Raw genomic sequence first — 16,173 nt, 5'->3', positions numbered from 1 at the left:
ACCTGTAACTCATCAGTGCTGAGTATGAGTAAACTTATAAGAATTGACCTGCTTTTTAAATAATTAAAGATTGTAGTCTTTGGAGAAGACAGTGAGGAAGGCTGTTCCAAAGAACAGAGTAGATGCAATGAAAGAGGAGAAAATTCAGTAAGTTTGGAGATGGCAAATGGATGTTAATCAGCAGCTGCTCTTGTTCTTTCATTTTTGGATGAAATTGGAAGATAGTGGCCAATTCAGCAAAGCACTGACTAAGAAAGCACTTGTATAAGATTAATAAGGCAGAAACCGAGTCTGTAGGACTGGAGTTATCTTCTAGTTATAGAGGGGGGTCATCATTTAAACTGATTGCCCTCTTCTGAATAACATCAAGCTGTGCTAGATGCTATTCTGTATCAATCCAGATTTGGAATTTATAAAGTGTTAGCAGTGGTATAGCTGAAAAATAGTGCATTATGCAGAAATGTACACCAAGTTTTTTTTGGCAGCCTCAGAAGCTATGGCTGAGATGTGTTTGTGCCAGGAAAATGCTGAAAATACAGGTTAGCCAAAGAAGAGAAATCTAAACATGATGTCAGAGTGTTATTGGAAGTAAGGGAAAGTGATGTGAGGTCTTATTGTGAGAAATTATATAGGATTGTAATATTGTTGAAGTTAACTTGGTTATCCTCATCCCATTTAAAAATGGTGAGAAAATTAGAATTTAAGACTGCATCATTAGCATAGCAATGGATAGGATAAGTCAGTGATACCAGGTCATTGATGTACAGGAAGAAGAGAATGGATAAAAGTCCACATTGATGGGGAAATCTGAGGCAAGGGGGCCATCTATTAGTGAGCAACAAAAGAAGAATCTGTAGAATGCAGAATGGAGCCAATACCAGTTGAACAGTAGTTTGTTGACTTAATTTTATCACCTTTTTTACATGTGGGAATTGGAAGAGAAGAATGATGCCATCAGATCAGCTTTGTTTTTGGGTGATGTTTCAGTAGTACTATCTGATATGAAAATGCTGAAATGTGGGTGGGCAGACGTTTTGCTGATAATCTTGGCTTAACCTGAAGCCGTGACTGCCATTAATATGGGAGTCAACTTTGTGGCATTTTCCCTTTCAAAATTGGATTTAAATTGATTGGTGGTTTTTTTGCAGTTGTTTTGAGCTATGGTGTAAACTGAGTGTGATGCTGAAGTTTTAATCTCAAGCCATTCATGATGTTCTGATTTTTTGTGAACTGCCTTTGGAGAACCAAGCCTTAAACAGTGGCTGGAAATTCTGGATTGAGTGAGGAATGAAGGCCTTCATTCTAGTTACATTTATTCTGTTATTTATTCTGAGCTTGGATCAGGAGAACTGAAACAGTGATCAGACCATGAAAGGAAATATCACATAGGTTGTCCCATTTGGCTCGTGCATACACATTATTTACTTTGATAATTATAGGCCTTGTGGCCTCTTCTGTGCAGGAGCGACAAAAAAAAAGGAGGGGGTGTGGCTTAGTAATGCCAGAGGTTGTGAGACTGAGAACGACTTGGTTTAAGTTGTTCTAAAGTGGAGAAGACTTGGATGAGAATGTGGTCTGAGTTTCCAAAAGAATTGACATCCATTAAAAAAAAAAGCCATTTTATTTTATTTTATTTTATTTTTATGTTGGGCCCATACACAAGAGGTTGGTTGATCAACCTATAGTATGTTAGTACTGTATATGGAAAATGGGTTGAGAAAGGAGAAAATTGTTTACATTTGATTTAAAAGTCTGTATATATTGTATTCCTTGAAGGAAGACTATTCCACAGTACAGCAGTAGCAGAGATGGAGGAGGAGGAAAAAACTTGTTCTCTGGGTTTCAAGGTGTACTGTGAAAGGGTGTTGGGCAGCAGCTGTACTTGTTCCAATGGGCTTAGTACTGAGTGGGGTAATTATTGATGCTATTTCAGTTGAACGTATGTCATGGAAATATTTATAGAATACTCAAATTGCAGAGACCAAACATCTATGTGAAAATGAGGAGAGTGAGTTGGTAAGAGATGGGTCATTTATCAACCTAATTGTTCTCCTCTGTATTGAGTCGAGCATTTTGAGGGAGCACTTTTAGGGGCCCACTCCAAATATTAGAGCAGTATTCAACAGCTGGGAAAATTTGTGATTTCTATAAGGTTAACATCTGTTTACCTATCTGTATTCGTTGGTAAGGAAGAGATCTAGGGTATTTGGAGAGTGGTTCAGGTTATCTGGTATTCTGGTCAGCTTCTGAACAATTTGTGTAAGGTCGTTAGTGATGCCAAATGTTTCAGCATCTCTGCCTGGAAGATCCGTACAACTGGAGGAGGATAGCCAATTGGTGTTATGGACATTAAAATCTCCTAGGAGGATGATTTCGATGTTAGGAGAGTGGGATTGGAGAAAATTAATTTTTAAGAAGAGGAAATTAAGGAGATAGAGACAGCAGATGACTTTGACTGAGTGCGGAAGGGATATCTTCGACCTAAGAAGGTCAAAGTTTGGCTGTTCTAGGTTAGGTGCTCTCTGGCAGGTTATGTCAGAGTGCATATATGTGCAGTGCCACCCCGGGTCGAAATGAGTTAAACAGTGTGTAGTTTGAAAGGTTGAGATGGGTAGTGCTGGGGGGGGGGGGGAATTTGAGTTTCTGCTAAAAAGAGTAAGTGGGGTTTGGTGGACTGCAGATGGTAGTTGACACTATTAAGGTTGGAGTTGAAGGCACAGATGTTGGTGAAGTGGACATGCTAGGTTCTGTGAGGCATGTATTTGACTGCAAGGGTCTTAAATTGCACATTTCCTATACAGTGCGTGCATACTGGTCTCCTTGGTAGCTACTAGTGACGTTACTTGATTTTTGCACTAGTTTGGCTTGCTTGTAGTCTATGATCCAACTGTTGTCTCCATTTAGGTGTTTTTCTTCAAGTTGTCTTCGAAGTTGGCGTCTTTGTTTCCTCTGGGCAAATGTTAAGACAGGTCGAGCATATATGCACGATTGGGAGCAAGTGTCCTTTAACTTGTTATTTATCAGCATTATTAATTTGGATGCACTTATTGGTGTGTCAATGGTCGCTTTCAGGAGATGTGGAAAGTTCGTTCCATCCTTTCTTTCGTTTATGAGTCTGAAACAATGGCATTTGACGATGTTTCTGGGATCGAAGTTGCATTCTCCTGCTAATTGCTGACATCTTCTTTTAATGATTTACCATTTTTCCGTTGGAAAGTTGAGAATATCGGGGTTATTCTGGCCATATGGGTCGTTATGGAAATTTTGAGCCAGAACTGATCATTTGGAAGCAGGGGTTCAAGATATTGCTTTTTTCTGACATAGGACATTTCATTATGGTGATTGCCACAAGTGCTGCCCTTGTGGCAATATTGTGCAAGGTATAGTTTGGATGGTAGTTGTTGAGATCACAACATAAGGTTTTGTTAATTCAGTGAAACAGTTCAAATTGTAATGGACAAAAGATCTAATGTCCTAATGTGGTGCCTTCTAATGCATAAAAGAAGTTATTACAGTTGTTGTTGAAGTGAATCTTAAGAATAAATATCTCCCAAATTATTTAAATTAAGGGGATATTAAATCCCACATTATTTCAAAGCTGAATAATAAACTCAGAGATCGGAATCAAAGAGTTTCATGCCGAATATAGTAAACTATAAAAGTTTCGACGGATTGTAGCGTAAGCTAAAGCATGTAGTTCAACACTAGGGAAACTCGTTGCAAAGGTGGGTAAAGTTCTGATCACTATTCTTAGTATTACCCATAATGTAAAACACATCTCCTAGGAGATGTATGATGTTATACATTATGGTGGAATGTCACCCAGACCAGTTTCAACCTTTATTGAGGTCTCATCAGTGAGTTGGTAGACCAGGTAATACTGACGTTATAGCAAAAAGAACTTATGTACTTTGCTATACGAGTTGTCAAAAAGTGCACCCATAAATTACTTAAATAAAAGAGCCAATAGGCTTCACTTCGGCGATGTAACATTATTGAAATTAAGGGGATATTAAATCCCACATTATTTCAAAGATCGGAATCAAAGAGTTTCATTCCGAATATAGTAAACTATAAAAGTTTCGGCGGATTGTAGCATAAGCATGTAGTTCAACAATAGGGCAACTCTTTGCAAAGGTGGGTAAAGTAATAATGAAATAAATGTGGGATTTAATATCCCCTTAATTTAAATAATGTTACATTGCCGAAGTGAAGCCTATTGGCTCTTTTATTTAAGTTTCTCCCAAATGTTTGGCATTAATCAAATATGATTAATGCAGCCATACTTGTTAAGATTAGGAAAATGCTTCAGAGCCATTGCTTACTGAAAAATAGCCTCTGACATGTAAATGACTTTGGCATAGCACACTGATTTTCTTCCATTCAATCCTGTATGAAGGGGATGTCCAAAGAGTGGTTTTTCTCTGCCAGTCCTGACTTGCCATAATGATGGTAGCAAATGTTTCACCAGGTATTGAAAGATATCTATCACCTGGAAGTCTTGTTTGGCATTTCTTCCAGCTGAGGAAGATGTGGTTTGTGGCTGATATTTGTTCGATACCAAAGAAACCTGTCTGGGGGATTGGGCTACGCTTCAGAAATATAGGGTTGATTTGACTCTGAGAGGTTATATGCTGCACATTAACATCCCTTTAATAGTCCATTTAGTAGCTTAAATCAAGTTTACTTGTTTCTCTGCATTTCCATTTTTAATATTTGCATGCATGCTTATAGCTCCTCCTCCTGTCTGTCCATAGTAAGTCAGGTTACAATCACAAGGCACTTCATGCACTCTAGGTTGTGCTAAAGGATAAAATTTTTACTTAGGAGAGCAGATCAGAATTGCTGATTTCACTTGCAGCATAAAGGTTGTATTTTATTAGTACTTGTGGCTATGTTTTCAGATGTACCTTGGATATGGAATAGCAACAGTAGTGCTTTGTAGTTGTGATCTCTGGATGCTGGTTTGAAATCCTGCATAATATAGGCAGGTCAATAACTATCTTTTTATAATTTAGTGGTTTTCTGTTATAATAGTGTACATAAGTTATAATGTCCAACACACAAAAATTTGCCCTTGAGGGTTGATTTGACTCAAGGGCATTTTAAAAGTGGATACGGATTTTTATTTATTTATTTTTTTTGAAGGATTATTAATGTTGTTTGTTTTTGTTATTTTTTAATGGTTTTATTGATTTTTTTATTTTTTGAATTTTTTGGTTGGAAATTTTTTGTAATCTTCAGTAAAACTGTATATCAGTAAGTTGTCTTTCATTTTGTGTGCGATTGGATATAAAAGTTGCAAACATACCACTTACATAGAGGGAACACAGTTTGCTGTCATTTTTTGGCCTTGACAGTCCTTCCTGTGTACCACCATACTTGGACTCCTTCCAGGTATGAACTAGCAAAGTGACAAGAAGATTTATCAGTAGCTGATTGGGAAGTCTCCAGATTTGTTACTATGAGATTCAATCCCATCTGGTGTGCTTCTAGCAGAATGGTTTTACTGCTTGAATAGGGGAGATCTTTGTCCCATACTGTATTTGGCATTCCTTGAAGGTATCATCCACTCTGCATTAGAAAGGGAAAGGGATACAGAAATTGGAGACCTTGCTCTGAAAACCAAACATTGCAGTAGTCCACTTGAATCTTCCAGTAAGCAAGGTGGTGGTGTTTCACCAGGTGTCAAAAGATATCTACCAGCTAGAAGTCTGGCATTTCTTACAACTAAGGAAGATGTGCTTTTGTGGCTGCAATATTCACTCAATATGTGAGAGACCTTTGTGGCCAGGCTATGCCTCAGAATGTGGGGCTGACTTCACTCATCCCATAAATCAACTATACTTATTTCTCTGCATTTCTATTTTTAATACATGCATTACATATGTGTGCGCACGCACGCGCACACACACACACACACACACACACACACACACACACACACACACACACACACACACACACACACACACACACACACACACACACAAATAGTTTGTGTGTGTCAGCCACATAGACACACACACACACGTGCAAAATGCCTTAAAACCAATAGCATAACAATGCCATGTAAGCAAGTAGATGAACAGAATGAAATGACTTTAACAGCTAGAGATCATAATCCTTGGGAAAACTTGTTGGAAGGCCTAAAGAACTGAGATGAATGACAGAGAAGGAGGATAAATTGATTTGGTAAGTTTGAAGCTGAACTGTGTGTGGATGTTGACCAGCTTCTTCTCATATTTTTACATGGTTTGAGATAGGTAGATGTGTGATGGTTGCTAGTTTGGGAATCCCCATAATTTTTTTTATGTGGATCCCACTCATGAATCAGTGCCAAAGGTGAGCTAATGTTGGATAATCTGCCTCTCTCCTCATTGTCTAGACCAGGGGTGGCCAATCTTTATATAAGTGTGCTTGCCAAAATTTCCAAATCTTTGATGCAAAATTATCTCAAGTGCCAACCAAAATTTTGCAGAACATATTATTATTTGGTATCTTTTAATTATTGAGAGAACCTTTTCAAATAATCAAAAATCACACTAGAGCGGTAAAATCAAAGAAAATTGGAAGAGTGATTATTGTAAGTCATGTAAGATTGAATGAATGTAAAAATTAGTGATGGAATTTTTTTTAAAAATTCCTTCTGCCCCATTGATAGCGTGGATATTTTTTATTTGTCTTTAAGTGTAATTCTAGCTGCTACATACAGTAACACAATTTAAAGATGCAATTTTTAACATCAGCAAAAGAGTAAACAATAATTCTGAATTTTTTTGTTTTTGTTTTTTTTATAAAAATCAATCAGACAAAGTTTTTCCAATATATTACACTGCACAATCTCATCATTTTACTTGATTAAGGCACATTAAAAAAAGTAAAATGAAAGATATTCTTTTATTAATTCTTAATCCTTTATGAGTAATACATAAAAATTTCAGATAAAATAAAATGTTACTTTACCTACATAATATATTAAACAGAAGTTTACCTTTCTTTACCAAAACATCAAATCAAAACTAGAGAAAGAAAAATAGTGGACGTTTTATTTATTTAGTATCAATAAGACTTCTGCTGCTGCATCACTGATGATAGATAATTTATATCAGTCATCAGTATGCGCTACTAGTTTCATTTTTATTATGAGACTTAACAAAGTTCATCACTGAGAACAGTGATTCACAAGAATATGTAGATGCAAAAATGGATAGTAATGCTGTTGCAAGGGTTTTTAAGCATATAAAAGTTTCTGGAATTGTAGTCCAAGTCCTTAGTACCTTTTTTTCTGCACTTCGGTTACTCCCATATATAATTGCTCCTTTTCTATATTTTCCAAGTTAACTCATAGGTCAACAAATTTCTGCCTCAAAATTTGAGCTACTTTGAAAATCAATCAAGTGCATTTCAAAATCATCCATATTTATCCATGAAAATATCTGAAAGTTTAATTCATCCGGTTTTATAGTGTCTAGAAACTTAAGTGGCAAACTCTGAAGAAAACATTGATTGATTCTGCCAGAGAGGCATGTGATGAGGTTGTCTGCAAGGATAAAAAAATCAGAACTCCCTGGTGGGCACAGGAAGTTAAAGAGGCAGTGAAGGAAATGAAGAAAGCATATCAAAAGTTCCTGTCAAATAAGTCAGCTTGTGCTCTTAGAGAATATGGAGACAAATGCAAGAATGCTAAACACTGTGTAAAACTAGCTGAACAAAAGTCATGGGAGAACTTTGGCAAGAATATAGAAAATAAATATCAAGAAGGTGGCAAAATATTCTGGAGGTTGTTAAAGAATCTTAGGAATGGAGGAAAGAGTGCTGTAAAAGGAGTTAGAGATGATAAAGGTGACATGAAAATGGGAGAAAAAGATATCCTTGAAGTATGGAGTAATTACTTCGAAAAACTGCTAAATGAAACAAGCAGTGATGACAGCACAGTGGTAAAAAACACTGACCAGGCATGCAATCAGGAATACATATCCATACTTGAAGTAGAAAAAGCCATCAAAGACTTGAAATGTGGAAAGGCAGCAGGAGTAGATGATATTCGACCAGAAATGCTGAAGTATGTGGTATAAGAGTCTTACAGTGGCTGCACTGCCTAGTTCAGAAAGCCTGGACAGAGGGACGAATTCCCAATGATTGGAGTAGAGCTCTCATAGTACCCATATATAAAAAGGGAAATAAAACTGCATGTGAGAATTACAGAGGTATTTCCCTACTGAGTGTTCCTGGCAAGATCTATGCAAGTATACTTGAGAAACGGTTGAGAAGAATTGTGGAAGAAATGCTTGGTGAAGAACAAGCTGGATTCAGGCCAAATAGAGGCTGTCAGGATCAGATCTTCACTTTACGACAAATAGTCGAGAAAGCATGGGAATATAACAAAGATCTGTATTTAAGTTTTGTCGATTTGGAAAAGTCATATGACAAGGTGCCAAGAGAGAAGCTATTCAATACGCTGCAATTATATGGTGTCAATGGGTCATTATATCAAGCAATACTTAGTCTTTATTTGAGTTGAAGTCAGCAGTTAGAATTGAAGGAAGTACAGGAAGATGGTTTAATGTTAAATCTGGTGTGAGACAAGGATGTACATTATCCCCTCTGTTATTCATTATCTATATGGATCACATTATGAAGGAAAGTGGTATTAAACATGATATCGAAATTGGAGATATTAATGTTAGCTCTTTGCTTTATGCAGATGATGTTATACTTCTAAATAAATGTGCTACAAGTCTGCAAGATTCTTTGACTAAATTGAATAGCTGTTGTAATAGATATGGTATGAAGGTCAGCAATAAAAAGACAAAGACAATGAAAATAGGCAGAATCATTGAAAATGTCAACTGTGTTATGAATGGAGAACCTGTGGAACATGTAAAACATTTCAGCTACTTAGGCACGATTTTCAGTGAAGATGGTAAATTCAATATAGAAATAGACAACAGAATCAGCAAAGCTGGTATGGTGGGAAGTCAATTGAATAAATTCGTATGGAATTAGAGAGAAATTAGTCGGAACACTAAATTAGCTGTATACAAGACAGTGTTCAAACCAGTTTTAACTTATGGATCTGAGAGCTGCGTCAGAAGTAAAACACTTGACCAAAGACTAGAGACCGCAGATATGAGAGTCCTGAGAAAGATTAGAGGTGTGAAGAGATGGCATCAATGGCAATATCATATTAAAAACGACGATATTAGGAAAGAACTTGACATTGTCAGCATCCAGGGATGTGTTAGAGATGTGACACAGAAGTACAAAGGAGAAAATGAATGCTTTAACATTGGATGGAAGGTTTTACAAGCATAACTTTATTATACCATATTACGAGGCTAACCGGGAGACCATATATTTCAAATGTATTTATTGTAAATATATTCTGAATCGCTCAATGTACAAAGACTTCTAAATAAATAGACAAAACAAAGAAGCGTGCATACCAATGTATTTTAAGGATCATCCTCAAACAACCATAAACTATGCACTACACTAGATAACTTTTATTATTATCATCACAATATTCCTGGAATCAAAGACTCACTAAGAGTCTTTCTTACAAAAGACTTCTTTAATAAGTTAGTAACTGTCCCAGTTGGCTAACTTATTAACTGTCACATGTAAAGAATTTAAATTCTTTAAAGCCGAGCTAATCTCCGGTGGTATGGTCACTTAAACAGAATGGGCGAAGAAAGATTAGCAAAACAAGTGTTCTCTACCAGGTTGGCAGCAAAACGACCCAGAGGAAGACCAAGATATAGGTGGATTGATACGGTACAAAGTGCCTTAGACGATAGAAATATAAGATTTGATAATGTTGGAGTCTTGACAAGTAACAGACTGATTTGGAGGAAAATTATAGATAGGAAGTTAATAATGATGTAATTTTTTTTTCATGTAGTACTATCATATCCTGTACACCCCTTGAGGGTACATGGCAGGAATTTGATGATGATGATGATGAGAAACTTAAGGAATTTTGCAGTCTCTTCTAATTCTCTGAACTTAACAATTCTTAGAGAGAACTGCTCAACAGTTGGCACAGTGACATTTAAAAATAGCTTTTGAAGATATTGGTGGCCTCTTTTGTCATTGATGGAGATCATTGGTGTATTTCTTTTGATCTATTTGGTCTATTGTTGGAGATTGGAGATCATTGATGTATTTCTTTAGATTTGGAAAATATCTAAATCTCTCACTGTCTACATCCCTCTTAAAAACTGATAGTTTCATTTCAAATGCATTTATGTCATCAAACTTGACATCCAGAATCTTGCCAGAGTCCTGTAGTTTAAGGTTCAAGTCATTTAAATGTTTGCAAAAATCTGCAAAAACATCAGTTTACAAACCCAGACAATGTCATACATTTCTTTATAAGACATTTGTTGATTAGTCAAAAAGGGATTTATCTCATCCAGGCATTCAACAAATCATTTCAGAACAAGATCTCGACTAAGCCAACAAACGTTGTTGTACATTATTAGTCCTTTGTGCAATGAAACCACCTCATTCAAGATTCTGAAATTGTCTTTCGTTCAAAGCCTGTGCAGAAATGTATTTAACAACTCTGGTTACTCTTTGCATCACTTCTTGAAGTTCCTTTAGGCTGGCTTTTGCACATAAAGTGTACTCATGGATGATGCAATGAAAACCTATCAGTGGATGACCCACATGCTTTGCAAACAGAATTATAAATCTTGCTTCCTTACCAATCATGCTGGATGCACCATCTGTTGTGACAGATACTACTTTTGAAATATCAATATGACAAATAGATAATTTGTTCTTAACTGCTTTACATATTTCAACCCCAGTGGTACGCTCAGGTAATGTTACAAGGGTAATCATCTCTTCGCATACTTTGTCAACCCTACAAATTCGAGCAAAGATTGTTAGCCTTGCTGATGATGTAATGTCTGTGCTCTCATCAACAAAAATAGAAAAGAACTTACATGAAGCCAAATCTTTTGTTAATTGTTCTACTGTATTCCTTTCCAACTTAAGTATCCTACCTTAACTGTTTTTCTACTCACAGACAGATCTTTAATGCACTGAATAATTTGTACCTTTTCTGAAAGATTGTCAAAAAGGAAAAGGACCACGTTCCAGCCATGCTTCTTTAATATACTCCCTATCACTGAGTAATTTTCCATGTTGGGCAATAACTTTTGATATACTCCCTATCACTGAGTAATTTTCTATGTTGGGCAATAACTTTTGAAACTTCAAGACTAGCAGCAATTAAGATTAATAAATCTCATCTGAAATAAATATCATCAAAGTATCAGATTTTTATTTTTATTTTTTTGTCTTGCTCAGTTCATGAGAAATCAATTTTCTTTGTTCTTGCTCACTTTTATTGCTTAAGTTCTTATGAACAGTTTCAAAATGTCTCTTTACAGAAGAAGTCTTATAAACAACTGATTGAACATAAAATGCTTAATGCTTTATTATTGTTTTTAATCATACCATTTTTTTCAGTCCAGTATTCTGTAAATTCTCTAATATCCACTTCATTTGAATGTCTATGTTTCTTTGCTGGTAGTTGTGACATTCTGTACAATCTGTAAAGTGCAGGAAGCAAATAAAATAACTGATAATGGTATATTTATATATATAGCATAAATATGTATAGAAAAAAGGAGGGGAAAAAAAGAAAAAAAAAGTCAAGAAGGGAATAAAGCAAAAGGAAAAAAAGTGAATTACAACTGAATGACCAAAGTTGTACAATCACAAGGTACATACAAAAAATAATTGCTTTCTTCATATAGCTTCCAACTTTAATGAAAATCAGATCATAGGGTGTAAAAATGTGGACAGAGACATATGGACACTGATTAAAATTATAATTTGGACTCAGAAAATCTCATCACAGTCATTCTGTACAAACACCAAAAATTAGTATAATTATAAGCCTAACTACACACTTGCTAATAAAAGAGTAGGATAGGCATGGCATCTTAATCACATTCAGATAACACTTCTGAATGGGTCAAAACTTGTACGTCAGTATATTGCAGAGATAGATGCCTTGGAAATAGGATGTTTGTTTCATTTTCTCATTACTTATTATTACTAAAGCAGTTCATAGTGTCTCTTTTTCATTATTGCATTTTTATTTAGTATCGCCTCTACTTAATAAAATTGTATTCTAATAAGTTAAAATATACAACTCAGCAAAGATGTTTGATATGTATTTATTTATTTAATTATTTTTAAGGTGAGCCCTGGGTTGCGTGCCAGAAAATAGTCATTGGCGTGTCACGTTTGGCACGCGTACTAATGTTCCCCCCCGGTCTAGACCATACATGGAATTTTGTCAAGCTAGATGATATAAAATCATTTCCACCTGCTTTTTATAGCAGGTGGAAATGATTGGTTACTATCCCATATGCAGGAATCATATTTTTAGATTTGACGAATTTGTTATTTATATAGTAAAAGCTTTAAAGGAGTTGGATACAGGTAAGAAGTTATGTCTTGAACTGAAAAGGCCAAAGTTTTTTTGAAAGCTAAGTGAATTGTGGATGTTCAAGGAGAGACCAGAGGTGTGAGACAGTCAGAGAAATAAAATATGATCTTCACTGGAGATCTGAGTGTTATCAAATTCCTGTGGGGATTAATTGTTATTCTTCCAAAGTGTTTGATTGGGACTGTATTTTATCGTAATCTCATACACAAGTTTGTTCAATCCAGAGTACAAGAGTTTGTTCAACCTTAGTATACACCCCTCTGTCCAAAAAGAAACTGAACTTTTCGAAAATAGAAGAAACTAGTGGTGCCACCTGTTGTATCTTTTTGTTCTCGAAAGCAGCAACCTTCATTAGTGTTATGTCAACTGTTTATGACATTTGTTTTGTTAGAAGTTGAGTTATAGTGTTAAGAATGATAGTGTGTTTTGACGAACGTTGTAAAACGAGTTTCAAACAGAGAGCTGCGATTGACTTTTGTGTTAAACTTGGTAAAAATTTTACCGAAACGCATCAAATGCTTCAAAAGGCATACGGTGATGAATGCTTATCCCATACTCAAGTTGACGAGTAGTTTAAGCAATTTCAAAGTGGTTTTGAGATGTTTGAGGACGACGAAAAGCAGGGCCATCCAAAAACTGGACTGAGCGAAGTTAACATCTCCTAAAAGCGCATGATTTCATCAAAGAAAACCCAAAATCGTCCATGAGATTGATTGAAGATGAATTGGGGATTCCAAAATCAACTGTGCACAACATTTTGACCGAGAGTCTGTCACTCTGTGGAATAATCACTTTACTCATATGCTAATGTACTATAGGTTGAGCAACAAACTTCTCATGTATGAGCTTGCCATTAAAAAAAAAAAAAAAAACCTTTAAAGCTTTTCCTTTGAAAAAGATAAACTGTGGAATCTCTCCATGATGTCTGAAAACTCTAAAAACACCATTCATATTGCATCCTAGAAGAAATGGGAAAATATATCCTGCTCTTTGCTCTGGAGTCAATACATTGTTTCTGACCAATTTAAACATTTATTAAGCAATGTGGTTTCATTGCCTGATGTAATTGTTCCTTTAGTCTGAGAGGTGGTTCTTGGAGTATCACACCTCTATACCTTACTGTGTTTGTTCACTCTTAAACAGTTTCCTCCATTCTGACAGTTTAATTCCTGTTAACTAGAGTATATATATCCAAGACTGCTAATGAGGCCCACCTATGCAAAGATGTAGGCAGAAGATTTAGTTGTTATATGCTTTACAAGGCTTCACTGAAATTTGGTTTCCTTCACATTGTGGTGGTCTAAACATCACTTTCATCAGCATTATGGACTCCTGAGATTTAGTCCCATTTTAGGTATGGTCTGAAACAATAATCAGACATCAGCACTGTGGAGTAGAAATCACAGAGATCCTCTCATTTGGCACCAAAGTAGTGCACAAAGACATGAGACCAAGAATGGCTTGGTGAAAGATGTTCCATAGAAAAGAGTTGACAATGTAATTGTATGAGTTATCAAGAGGTGAACAAATGCCTAGAGTATATTTGGAAGTAGGATTAAGAAAAGGTTTAGCATTTTGGGAGCATGATGTCGCTATAGCATGCGTGCACACACACACACTGTTATAACAAACTTGCTTGCTATAACATATTGCTGATTTGTCCTAACCAAAACCCAATAAATGCAATAATAATCTCAAAGAAATTCTATAACAAACTATTTCTGTGGTCCCAAGTTTGCTATAGTGACAGTTAACTAACTGTATTGAGGTTATTTATCAAAAGTATTCTTAGTCTTAAATTAGCATTACAAGACTTTACTTACTCTTTCTTTTTTTTTTTTTCTTTTTTTTTTAGTTTACCATCAAACCAGTGGATAAAAATGCACCATCATTTCAATTTTACTCATCAAAGATTCGTATGAATAAATTGGTAGGTAGCATTACCTTATACTTAATTTGTTTAATAAACAGATTTCTACTTAAAACATTCAGTTGTCATTATTTGTTACACCTGCCTAATAGCATTAGGCAGGTGTAACTCACAGCCTTAACTTGTCTCTCACAGCCTTAACTTGTCTAAACATGGATTTTGTATGATATTTCAAATGTTCTACAGAAATGCTGTACTAGGAATCATTTCCATTTCACAGATGTCTCGGCATTGGAATCTCTCTCTCTCACACACACATCTCATTCTATTTCTACTTTATCTTACTATGCTTGTTTGTGTTCAGATATTTTACAGATTTATTAACAGATCTGGCCAATTAATTATGCTAATGTCATTTTCATGCTTATGGAATCATTTCCTAAATGATCTTTGACTTGTGAAATGATGCATTACCCTGCTGAATGTATATCAAGAAAACACTGCTCACTCTACTCTACAAATCTGCATTGTTACCACATAGTTTGAGTCCATTGATTCCTGCTGCCAGTTCTGCTTTCTGCAGCATCTAGAGTGGCATTTGGGTTAGACATCCTTTTTTCATTCATTGTCTCATCGTTCCCGTACTCGTTTGTAGTTTGCTTATTTTATCAAAATAACAGATTGACTGTCTGATGCTGTATCTCTTGTTCAGTAGAGTGTGGTGCATTGTGCATTTCATCATGCCCATGACAATTGTTGTATTGTCTGTCATTGTTTCATTGTTATGTGTAAAAACACTCCTGCAAGGTGGCAGTTTTTATACTATCTCCACCAGCATGTTAAAGTCACTTTCGTTTACTGTTATAGTCGATAGTGTGATGATGCATCTCACTGCCAACTTGTTATCTCCATGAATTGCACATGTACACTTTTTTCTGTCTGTGTTTGTTTTTATAGCTTAACCAAAATGTGACATTGTCACTGACAAAGTAATGGATTTCATGGATAAAACTGGTCACTAAGTGTATTTATGGAAATAAGAATACATGTTAAAATTTTACCGAGATGCTCTTATAGTTTTTTTGTTTTTTAACTTGTAATAAAATAATTGTTTATTTCAATTCATTTTTACATTACTTGGTGTAGCTAAAGTATATGCCAACCTCATTAGAAGCTAATAATAATCTGTAAAGTTATTTATGATGCACGGTATCCATCATACCTTCTACGTATTGTTTTTGTGAATAGTAATCCCATTGATGAAAAGATTTTTAGCATATTGGCATGCCATGGGAAGACAGATGTTAAACACATCAGTTGCTCAAAAGCACTTAATAAAGTTCTTTCCCTCTCTTTACAAGTTTTGAGGAGAGAAAGTTGAAAGATAATAAAAGCTCAGACCAGCAATATCTGTAGGAGTATCTGTGAAAAAGGTACACATAGCAGAGACTGAGAACCTTTATGATATCAGCAAGAGAATCAATCTAGATCCTTTCTGAATAGCAGCCAGAATTATTAAACAGATTTTGCAGAACTCTTCTCAAACAAGGAGGCAGTATTCTATTTATAATGGCATAGGGCTTATAGAGGCATTGTAGAGAGATTGTCTCTATAAAGATTTGTTTTTATACTCTATTGTTTTTATAAACAGTGAACAATAAACAGTGTTTACTATTTGCGCAAGAGTTCAATTCCGATTGGTGCAATGACTTAACTGTCTCTTTTAGAATCGGGAAAATTACTGACTCGAGATCAAATACAAAAATACACATTTAATAAAACTAAAACAATATATACACTTTAAATAAAATTACATACTAACTAC

General features: G+C 35.4%; 1 protein-coding gene across 3 annotated transcripts in view; it reads left to right on the top strand.

The window, feature by feature from the left end:
* The window catches only part of Mer (ezrin/radixin/moesin family protein merlin), a 488,739-nt gene that overhangs the window by 144,976 nt on the left and 327,590 nt on the right, over window positions 1-16,173 (top strand). For all 3 annotated transcript variants that reach the window (XR_016548261.1, XR_016548262.1, XM_090392086.1), the window contains exon 7: window positions 14,334-14,408. Coding sequence is in view for 1 of the 3 variants with exons in the window: in XM_090392086.1 (XP_090248212.1) it covers window positions 14,334-14,408 (75 nt within the window). In the remaining 2 variants the exon portion in view is untranslated. The remainder of the gene's footprint in view (window positions 1-14,333; window positions 14,409-16,173) is intronic.

Source organism: Typopeltis vanoorti, chromosome 4 (genome assembly GCF_054136105.1).
Source record: "Typopeltis vanoorti isolate ZY-2024b chromosome 4, IOZ_Tvanoo_1.0, whole genome shotgun sequence".
NCBI classification, from domain to species: domain Eukaryota; kingdom Metazoa; phylum Arthropoda; class Arachnida; order Uropygi; family Thelyphonidae; genus Typopeltis; species Typopeltis vanoorti.
This window is presented reverse-complemented; position numbering and strand designations above follow the sequence as displayed.